Source organism: Nicotiana attenuata, unplaced genomic scaffold (assembly GCF_001879085.1).
Source record: "Nicotiana attenuata strain UT unplaced genomic scaffold, NIATTr2, whole genome shotgun sequence".
Classification (NCBI taxonomy): Eukaryota; Viridiplantae; Streptophyta; class Magnoliopsida; order Solanales; family Solanaceae; genus Nicotiana; species Nicotiana attenuata.
The window spans coordinates 325548-336769 of NW_017670253.1; the positions used below are offsets into that span (position 1 = coordinate 325548).

The 11222-nt window shown below is 36.5% G+C and overlaps 1 protein-coding gene across 2 annotated transcripts; it reads left to right on the forward strand.

The window, feature by feature from the left end:
* The first annotated feature begins 552 nt into the window (after positions 1 to 552).
* Positions 553 to 10381, forward strand: LOC109236738 (phosphatidate phosphatase PAH1-like). Of its 2 annotated transcripts, none has more exons than XM_019402952.1 (12): positions 553 to 784; positions 887 to 964; positions 1238 to 2807; positions 2926 to 3536; positions 3638 to 3711; positions 4074 to 4158; positions 4920 to 5006; positions 6621 to 6693; positions 7117 to 7160; positions 9367 to 9495; positions 9589 to 9687; positions 10033 to 10381. In XM_019402952.1, exons 3-12 carry the CDS (start codon positions 1400 to 1402, stop codon positions 10090 to 10092), a joined length of 2670 nt encoding a protein of 889 aa, XP_019258497.1. In that variant the 5' UTR covers positions 553 to 784; positions 887 to 964; positions 1238 to 1399; the 3' UTR covers positions 10093 to 10381. The 2 variants fall into 2 exon arrangements, with proteins under 2 accessions (XP_019258497.1, XP_019258498.1); XM_019402953.1 differs by having other exon boundaries at positions 2938 to 3536.
* Positions 10382 to 11222: the final 841 nt, after the last annotated feature.

The window sequence follows — 11222 nt, forward strand, 5'->3', positions numbered from 1 at the left end:
ATCATACCTTGCGAAGGCAAAAAGGTTATTTTGGATGACCCCGACTTATAAAATAAGAGTAAATAATTTAAATAAATTGTCTAAATTGTAAAACCAATTTGCATTGGCCAAGAGATCGCTTGTCATGATAAATATTAAAAAAAAAAAAGAGAAGCGATACTTCTTAGGAAGTTAGGATCTTGTTCTAGAAGTCCTTTATTTTCTTTTTTCCTTATTCAACCTAGAAACCCTTTCTTGAGAACTAGAAAACATAAGTAGTACTATTAACTTTATCCAAAATAAATAATTTAAAAATATTTATTAATACAAAAAAAAAAAGAAAAAATGAAGGCCCAACGCCCCAACTTACATTCGAACTGCAACAGAGTGCAATAATTGTCTTTACCTCGTTTCACTATGGAACCGAACAGTTAATTGCATTTCCAAAACTACCCTCCCCAACAACCAAATCTTACAGTAAAATCCAAGGGCAATTATGGAATTACACTAGTCTTCAGTTGAAAGGACAATGCCTATTTATTCACATTGTGCATTTAGGAAAAATTTGAGAGGTGATAATATTTTGGGCAAGTTGGAAGGAATTTATTGACTCTGGTTGTGTCTGTTATCCAAAATTCATTTAATTCTTCATTATCAGTCCAAATTTCAAAGCTCCCCTTTTGTTCCAGAATTTATTTTTGCTGTATTTAACAAATTTTTATATCAGAAAAATCAACAGAAGTCACCTACTTTCTAGAGAGAGAGAAATCAAAGAAAAGAAAAAGATACCCTCATAATATTCCTGGTATACTCTTTTGTATATAATAACATAATACAGACATATAAATTGAATGGAGAAAATTCTTGATATTATTTTCTAATTTTTTTTTGTGTCAACCCTCTTCAGCTCTGAGATTAAACTTCATTTTGATCCATCGATCGTTGGAGCTTCTAAGATTTTCAAGAATACACCTTTTTTCAATCTGTAAGTATATGATTTATTCTGCTAATTTGGAGGGGGGAAGGGGGAGGTGGTGGTGGTGGTGGTGGTGGTGGTGGTGGGGGTTCTTAAGATTTCTTTGGTTCTCATGCATTATATGGATTGTATTCTCATTTGGGTTTTTGTAATTTCAAGATTCTTGATGTAAAGTTTTGTTCTTTATGGGTTTTAAATTTCTTCTTATATGATCTTGAATTTGTCATTTGCAATACTATGCATGTTCACATTTTTTTTCCCTTTTTTATCTGTTGCATGCAGGTATTCTTGATTGGTAATCTGTGGGATCAATTTCAATTGGATCATTCTGAAGCTGTTTGGTTTTGACAGTTTCTTAGATTGTAGTATAGCATTTAGGTTTTGGTTAAATTGTTGATTATTCTGTATTTTTGGGGGAATATAAGTCTATTGGTAGTTGAACAGATGAATGTTGTAGGTAAAGTTAGTAGCTTTATAACACAGGGTGTATACTCAGTTGCCACCCCATTTCACCCTTTTGGTGGAGCAGTTGATATAATTGTTGTGAAACAGCATGATGGGACTTTTAGGAGCACGCCTTGGTACGTTCGATTTGGTAAGTTTCAGGGTGTTCTTAAGGGGGCAGAAAAGGTAGTTAGAATAGAAGTTAATGGCAAAGAAGCCGATTTTCACATGTATCTTGATAACTCCGGTGAAGCGTATTTTATCAAAGAGGTTACTGGAGCCAATGAGAATGAGGAAAATGGTGGCTTCAAGGAGTCCGATAGTCTGAAAGGTGAAGGGGATGGTAGTAATCTTGGTAATGTTAACGATAAAGAAAGTAGAAAAGATGATGGGCTGTCTAAAAATGAGGAGGATGAGTATAATGCTGCAGCTGATTTTCCATTACGAGACGAACGTGTGACATTAGGTATGGATCGATTAAATAGGACAGATTCGGATGCTGACCGAAGATATTACGAGTTTCCGGATGAGCAGCCGTCTCTTGATGATTTATCAGAATACGGTTCCAGTAGATATGATAATTTAGAAAATATGGAGCATGTTTTAGAATCACAGGATTCGGGTTCTGAAGTTGTTCTAGTAAGCGTTGATGGTCATATACTGACAGCACCCATCTCGTCTTCTGAAAGGAATACGGAAGATGTCGAATTAGACACACCCCAGTTTCATCTGGGTCCTGGTCAGGGTACTGAATTTTGTGATGATAGCTCAGAGTTCAATTCAGGCGGTGGCACATGGGCTGACGATTATTTCAGCGATCTGAACACATCCAAAGTTGCCTCGGCAGATACTTGCGACCTGAAAAATGAGAGCACGACAGTCGAGCACAAGGTAGAAGTCTCTGAAGTTGATGGGAAGCACCTTGATCAAACTCCAGAAAATGACCTGAAGAACCGAGAATCAGATCTTTGCACGAATAGCACTGTGGAGAGCACATCATGCAGCATTAAGAAGGACGACGTATTCAAGAGCTGTTTAGAGCTGTCAGCATTAGCCATGCAGGCGGAGGATGAGGTTAATCAATCAGATACCCATTCTCAGTCGGAGATTCAGGGAGTCGTTGAAGGTGTAGAAGTGAAGTCTCACATGAGTCCTCCTGCAATTAGTGAAGCTGAAAATGGGTTAACTCCTGATTCCGACCTTCCCTGCAGTTCTCTATCACGAGATTTACAGCCTGAAGTTGTAACCCTTCAGAAAAGTGACTTGGACTTGGATCATAATGCTTCAGACACAAAGGAACAGACTGATGTAACTCTAGCAGTAGAGGAGACACAAAATGGCGAGCAAGGATCAGATGAATGCGCTGAATGTGACAATTTGGAGGATCAGACTGCAGCTTTGCTTAAAGGTACAGAAACTGGTTCAAGCACAAGCAGGCGTGCCTCTTGTTTTTGATTAAAATTATAATGTCTCATTTAGTTGTTCGATTTAACTCTACTTCTCACTTCGTTCACGCATTTTGTTAGTGATATCTGCAGGAGTAGAGATATCTCTTTGTAGGAACTTTCTTCATGCTGGAATGGGTTCCATTGCTGCTAGAGAAGCCTTTGACGCAAATCGCATTTCTGAGGAGGAATTCAGAAGTTCTGCAAATTCAATAATTACCAATCCGAATTTAGTTGTCCGAATTCAAGGAAACTATTTACAGTGGGACAAAGCTGCTCCAATCGTTCTCGGGATGGCTGCGTATAATACGGAACTACCAGTTGAATCTACTGATTTCATACCCGTGGAGCAGGAGAAGAACCTAAAAACAGGAGAGGATGATAGTGGGTTGCCTTCAACTCCTTCTGGACGACGATGGAGGCTTTGGCCAATTCCATTTAGAAGAGTTAAGACAATTGAGCACACAAGTAGTAATGCATCAAATGAAGAGGTGTTTGTTGATTCTGAATCAAGCTCACTGAACCAGCCTACAGAACAAACAGCAACACCACGAGGTGCTAAGGAATCTCCTCGCAAGCAACTTGTGAGAACAAATGTCCCTTCTTCTGATCAAATCGACTCTTTAAAACTGAAGGAGGGGCAGAATTTGGTGACTTTCATTTTTTCCACTCGAGTCCTAGGGGAGCAAAAGGTTTGTTGTGTTACTTGTGCCAAATATGTTTGCTTGAAAAAATAGTAGTCTTTTTATTGTTTTGGTTCGTATCGCAATGCTGAACGAACTTTTTAAAACAGGTTGAAGCCCATATATATTTGTGGAAGTGGAATACTCGGATTGTAATTTCTGATGTTGATGGGACTATTACCAAGTAAGCTTTTTTGATCACTAAACCTCAAGCTGCAAAATTTTGTTAGCCTTCTATAGGATCACATGTCCAAATTTCTCATCTTTAAGCTGATGTGAGAAAACAATATCTTTTTGTAAGGTTTTCTACTTTATAGTGTACTTCTTGTATATGGACGTGTTTTGCCCCCTCGTTTAATAAATTTTAAAGCATTATAAAGAAACCTGATTTGAGAGCATAAAATAATATTATAAGTTGGAGTTGTGAGAATAGGACCGTTTGTTGGAACATTATCTCATTCTGGCAGCGTACTATGTAACTATCATTGTAGACTGGATGAGGACATGTTTTATAACGTACTTAAAAAGTTCATATTTTATGTCTAGGTCTGATGTTCTTGGTCAGTTCATGCCTTTGGTTGGAAAGGACTGGACCCACTCCGGAATCGCTAGACTTTTCTCTGCAATCAAGGTATTCCTTTTCTCTGTCCTATATTTTAATGTTTCTTCGTCTTCAAGTCGTCGCATCAATTCTTTTGTATTTTGATAAAATTCCTTAAGACAAAGTACAACCAATACTTTCCTCCAATTCAAATAGTGTGGCAATTCTGGATTTGATGCTTCAGCACGAGAAAGATGTTTTGGGGGGGGGGAGCTATGCCTATGACATTTAATGTGATATGATAAACATATCTGCCAGAGATGAGCAGGAAATCTATTTAACGTATATATCTTCAAAAGCGAGGAAAGTAAAACTTTGATGATATCATATAGGGTTAATCCTTAGGAAAACTGAGGAAAACTAAGGTGTTCATAAATGAGCATGGAAGAATTTTAAGATTTAGATAGAAGAGCCCTGTATTCTAGTTATCATAACTTTAGACAAAGTGTCGCAGGCTAATCCGCAGACCCATTCATACAGGATGACAAGACTCCTATATGAGATACTTGCTTAGTTGAGACCTGGCAAAGTTACATTCCTCATGGCGGAGTATTTGATTCAACATGCCGGATATTATACAATGTATAAAAGTTGGGTTGAAGAGTAATATGTATACAGTATGACTTGTTATATCTCCATTCCCTGCGTGTTCCTTGTCCTTTGTTTACTATTTCCATGACTGACTAACACGAAGCTGGCCAAATATTTATGAAGTCTCACTTCCATTTTCATTGATGTTGAACTATATTTCTTCAATATTTTATAATGGATGTGCTTTCTTGTAATTGCAGGAAAATGGGTATCAGCTACTCTTTCTCAGTGCACGGGCAATTGTTCAAGCTTATCTGACCAAAAGTTTTCTGTTCAATCTCAAACAGGTAAACATTGTCCCATATACATGAAATACCGAGGACACTAATTTTTAGTTTTCTAAAACATACAGAAGATTTTAGGGAGCATTTTGGCTGGATTCTCTGTTACATGTAGGACAATTTCTTGATGTCTTCCTTGCGCACAGTCCATGCTGATCTTCTCTATATCGTTACTATTTTTTAAGATGTTCCCGAAGGCACTCTGTTACATGTAGGGCTGTGCATTATTTGGTTTAAACCAAGAAAACTGACCAAACCAAAATTTCTGGTTTGTGTGATACAATTTTTTTGGTTTTCCGGTTCGGTTTGTTTTCGGTTTGGTTTGGTTTGTTTTGATTCTCCGTGCAGGGAAACATTGTTTTCCAGTGCGGTTTCCTTTTTTTTTATTATAGAAAATGAGAAAACTGAAAACTGAAATTAGGGGGGTGATATAGTTTACTAGGGTTTCAGTTGTTGTCTCCACTTTCCTCACTCCACCTCTGTATACATAGTTTACTAGGGTTTCAGTTGTTGTCTCCACTTTCCTCACTCCACCTCTGTCTCTCTCGCCTCTTCTCCACACTTCAAGGTGAGAATATAATGAGATCAAATGAACATCTCTAGAAATGTCTCTAGACCTTGGTAGTCTGAGATTCAAACACCAATGGCCTTGTGAACCATATAAACCTTTTTTTTTGTTTCCGGTCCTAGCAAATATACTACCTCAGAACGGCTTCAAGAAGCTGTTTCCAAATTTGGTTAGGTGGGACATGCCATAAGCTTATATCCATGGTTATGCTAGAAACTTCAAAATGACGATTATTTTCATTTAATTGATGGTTGCTATATCAATCAAAATCCAATCAGCTATTCATCAATTCCAAACTATTTTTTCATTGACCGTGAACTATCCAAACTTCCTTATCAGGCTTGGGACCTATGGTGCATAGCTTGATTTTTAAGGTTGCTATATTTATAAAAAGAAAAAGATAAGAGACAACACGAAATCATCTCCGTTTGATATTTTTGTGAAGTAGAGCCGTTCACTCTTGTGGATTTCTTTAGATTTGGGAAATTGAACAACTATCAAGAAAAAGCAGCCTTGTTCTCAACTTGCATTTCTCACTTTTTATATCTGGCGTTTTCTTATGCAAGTTGTTCTGAGTTTTAAAGTTTTGGCTTTATTTCCTGCTTGGGTGTAAAACATGTTGCTGCAAATGAATTAGCTGAGGAAGAGAGGCACAAATAGATCTGTTGATTGGTTTTGCCAATCTACAAGCAGAAAATCAAATAATCTGAACAGAATTAGCTCAAAGCCAACCGACTAATAGAGTACTGCCGTATTTACATGTTTTGGGCACTCATGGTGTTGGGGTGAAGATTTAGCTTTAACTACCCGTTCTTTTCATTTCTTATTTCCGACTCCTGTGCTTTGTTCTCAGACCTTCCATGTGTTTTTTTTTCTTTCTTTTACGGGGAAAGGAGGTTTGGGGGATGCATTTTGTCTAACCACTATTTGTGACTCAATTGTATACACCACCTTAAGAATTCTTGGATCTGGCCTCTGTTTGCTTGTCCGTTCTTGTAGAATTCTGATTGTGTAACAGATTTCACTGACCAGAAACGTGTAACAATCTGCAGGATGGGAAATCCTTACCACCTGGACCTGTTGTTATTTCACCTGATGGTTTATTTCCCTCATTGTACAGAGAAGGTAAGTAAGTACAAATTTAGCATAAGTCCATCTTCTGCCTTAGTCTGCGTCAAAATGCATTATCTGTGCATACGAGTTACACATGTTTCTTGATGCAGAATCTTCAGCTCTTTGCGCTTAGCAAGTCTACTGACTTTTCCTACTGATATGATAAAAAGAGTAGTTGAAGCAACAGATGTTGTCTCGGTACTAGAGTTTTTCTGTCAGTTCTATATGCCTCCGTCCCCAATTTCCCATTGAGCTCTGGTTTTTGGTTCCATATTAAGACCATTGATCTATTCTTGGTGCCATGCCATCTTTTTCAGATTTTGGGTCGCACTTTGCATGCATGATTCTGTGCAATTTGTTTCCCCCCTTTAAGAAGTAATTGGCATAAATTTGATCTCTGACAAAATTTACCTTTTCTCTTCTATGTCGTGGCAGTTATAAGAAGAGCTCCTCATGAATTCAAGATTGCCTGCTTAGAGGTAAGTACTCCAAGACTGACAGTTCTTTCACGTGTATCTTGGTACGAATGAATGGATAGAGTGGATATTATTTTCTTTAGATGGGATTTTCTTTGGTTGAGATCAAATATCTTATAACTTATCAGCATTTTAGTCTAATCCAATTCTATATTTGGTACAATGTTGATTATAGTTTTGCTCCAAATACATTTACACAAATCTTATTTCTTTAAAGCGCAAAAATCCATAATAATATTTTATCATTTAGTTTTTTTGTCTGGTAAACTACAACAAATGTCCACTATAACAAGTTTCTTCAAAAGTTTAACCTTTTTAAGCTAAAAAGTTAAACAAAAAGAAAATGGAGAAATAATGGACAAATAGAAGAAAAATCCAAGAGATATCGCATGTAAGCCCCTAATTTGTCACCAGATGGTCTAAGAGTTGGAATGGTAATCTTGAAAATCAAGGTTCGAATTCCAGCATAAGCAACATCAGGTAATTCTTCCCATCTGGCTAAGCTTTGATCGACAGAGTTATTTGGTATATGTGCTGGTGGGGAGGTAGCATGTTTTTGGTGGATCAATCGAGGTGTAAGCAGGTTATCCTGAACTGATACTCCTTTTAAAAAGGGAAAAAAGAAAATACACTTCCCAATTGACAAATTTGTAGCAGAAAAATCAAGGGGAAAATACTCCAGAAAGTGAAAAAGATAGAAGAAGAACAAGAAAAAAAGATGGAACAGATCCAACCTTCTCCTAACCTTTTATAGATAGCAGGTTGGAACTTTAGAAGCGACATTTTGCTCTCTAACATAGTCGGAGGGTAATGACAACATTATAGTCTCACACGTCCAGTTGAAACTACTTCTATGATATTTCCCGTTGCTGTATTGTGATTTAGTCTTGTTTTATCCAGAGAGTCAAATATTGCACCAAAAAAAGCACGGTTTAGTCTTATTTTTGCCTAGTCCTGAAGGGGTCATTTGGTTGGTGAACAATTTATACGGGGATTATAATTGTTGGGATTGTAATATGTGGATTGGATTCTGATGGAATTACCACAACAAGAACAACTACATACCCAGTGTAATCCCACAAGTGGGGTCTGGGGAGGGTAGTGTGTACACAGAAAATGATGAAATTATTTAGTGGATATATTTATATTGGTTTATGTTTGGTCCCTTTTTTTTGAACTATATACAGAATACAGATTAGAAGTTTAGTGGGAATAATTATTGAGAAATAGGTGAAAGAAATAATTAATGTACAGAAAAAGAATATTTTCTTACGTTTTTCACTGGTTTTCTGCAACTCAAATTGTTTTTGAGTTTGGAACGACTGAAGAGAGTTAGAAAAGATAGAATGCTACAGTTTTTAACATCTAAGAATAGTGTGTGTCCAACTGTCTATGAGGCCAACTAACTGTCTAATGAATGTTAGCTGTTGCACTTTTGACTTTCTGATGAGTGTTTCTGTTTGTATGTGAATTTAGCTGCTTATGACAATGGCAAAGTGATGGTGTGGGGGCTTGCGGGTTTGGATTATCATAAATATTTTGGGTGTGAATTTCAAAAATTGACACGTGACTCGTGGTAATAGGCCACGTAGAACTGGTTCAAGGGGCAGATTCATGGATTGTGATAGTGAATTACGTGGAACTTAATTGTCGGATATGTGAACAAAGTCCCAAATTGGTAGCTGAAAATGTGAGAAGCCTACAACTCCCGTTTGGCCATATATTTTAGTTTGTACCCACAAGTGGGGTCTGGGGAGGGTAGTGTGTACACAGACAATGATGAAATTATTTAGTGGTTATATTTTTATTGGTTTATGTTTGGTTCATTTGACTAAAAATGGGATTACGGGTTATAATATAAAACATGTGTTTGGTTTTACACTAGTTAAATTGGGATGAACATTTATTTTCAATTTTAACCTTGAGTTTTTTAAAGAACTTTGCAAAAAGAGCTTTGGATAACGGCATTTTTTGTTATTTTGTTATCCTACATTGAGTGGGATAAATATAATACCATATTTGTGGTAAATCATCTCAGGATTGCTAATCCCAGAATCAAAAGTTCAACCAAACAGGGAATGAAATATTCCCGTAGTCTATCCCAAGATTGTTATTCCTCATCCCACAAACCAAACGACAGTGGATTCAATCCTTTTGTATCTCTCTAAGAGTTTTCCACCTTCTTCTAATATATTCTTCTACATTTCAGGACATCAAAGCACTTTTCCCAGCAGATTACAACCCTTTTTATGCGGGTTTTGGGAATAGGGACACCGATGAGCTCAGTTACAGAAAAATTGGAATTCCGAAAGGCAAAATCTTTATAATAAACCCAAAGGTTCTCAATCTCTTTCCTTTGCTTTATTGTAAAAATGGAATGTACAATTTGTCCAGTTACACTCTTGCTTAACAAGCTGAATTGGACTTACAGGGGGAGGTAGCGATTAATCACCAAATTGACGTGAAATCCTATACTTCATTACACACTCTAGTTAATGACATGTTCCCTCCTACATCCATGGTTGAGCAGGTAAGCAAGACTCTAATGTCTTCTTTTGTTCGTTTAAGTAATTGTAGCGTCATTGGCACTTTTAATAAGTTTAGAACCACTTTTCAACATGAAATGCAAGTCTATAGGACAAGCTATCATACATCAAATTCTTGTTATTTTATATTCTCGTGTTCTCCTATCTTTAGATAAACGTTTTCTTTCTTATTTACCAGTTTCTAGAACCAAAGCGTAGTCTTTTTCTTTACTTTACTGTTCCTTTTTTTCTTTTTCCGCGGGGTGGATGTTCTCAATTCTACAAAGGGGGTTCATATACTGGTTGTCTTGGAGCTTTGACTCGATTATATGGTATTTTCATTATTGCAGGAAGATTTTAACTTGTGGAACTATTGGAAAATGCCCTTGGCAGACGTCGATAACTTGTAGAGATTTCTTCCCATTGCGATGGATCTTCTTTGACGATTTTGGGAGGCCGATGACATGTTTAGTCAGTATATGTATAACTACTGCAGTTTCCTTTGAAGGGGAACTGCCATTCATGTTTCTTTTAAGTGTAAAATTTCAGTTATAAGTAGTCATAATTAATTCATATTGTACTCAAAGCATAAAGTTGTTACTGAATAAAAATTTTGTTTCTATTTCTCTAAGATCATTTGCTAGTCTTTACTGGCTATTTTGAAACTTCCTCAAAGTCAAAAGGTGCATTATTTATTAACTTATTGCAATCCTCCTTTATTCGCGCTTGAGACCAGCAATGTGAACAAGTTTACACATGCGCGCGTGTGTATATATGTGTATGTATGTAATACAAATGTAAATGCTAGTGTAGTAATGGACGATTTTGCGCTGTTTTACAAATGTTAATGCTAATGCCAATGTTATTTTTTGTAGTTCTTGTCTCTACCCTCCTCTACATGTTTAGAAGAATTACACTTACAGCTTGTTTGGATGGTTATTACCTGTTGTATCGTATCGTATTGTTATTTTAAATACAATGAAATGAAATACAACAGTAGGGTTGTCATGTAGTTATACAAAAGCAAATCAGTCACAATTTCCTGCTCGTTCCCCAAATTAGTTGCCTAATTTTTTAGTTGCGAATTTCCCCAATATCATCTTACACTTCCTAAAGGGAAAACTTATTTCAAATACAATTTAAGCCAACAAAGGGAAAATTGGATATCAAACACACCCTAAGTGTGAGACTGTATGCATTTACTTTGGTAAACAAAATTATTAGCTGTCATTAGAAAAAGAAAAAAAGTCCCGGTAGTAAAAATAGCACGGGCTAGCTAGTTTTCGGACTGGTAATTGAAAAATAGCCAGCGTTTGCAGTTATTGAAAAATAGCCACTGTTTTGCTGAACACATGGGAAGTTCCAGCATAATATGCTGGATTAGGGAGTTCCAGCGTATAAACTTCCAGCATATTATGTTGGAACTCCTAACACATTATGAAATTCATATGCTGGAATCTCATATGTAAAAAATTCCAATTCCAACATATTATGCTGGAATTTTTTCCAAAATTTTAAGGGTATTTTTGTTCAGAGTTTA

Bases quoted from the DNA above. Each gene is read 5' to 3' on its own strand.
- LOC109236738 (XM_019402952.1), top strand. From the start codon at position 1,400: ATGAATGTTGTAGGTAAAGTTAGTAGCTTTATAACACAGGGTGTATAC. The intron at 3,712-4,073 runs GTAAGCTTTTTT...TTTTATGTCTAG, and splicing joins GTTGATGGGACTATTACCAA to GTCTGATGTTCTTGGTCAGT. The intron at 6,694-7,116 runs GTAAGTAAGTAC...ATGTCGTGGCAG, and splicing joins TCCCTCATTGTACAGAGAAG to TTATAAGAAGAGCTCCTCAT.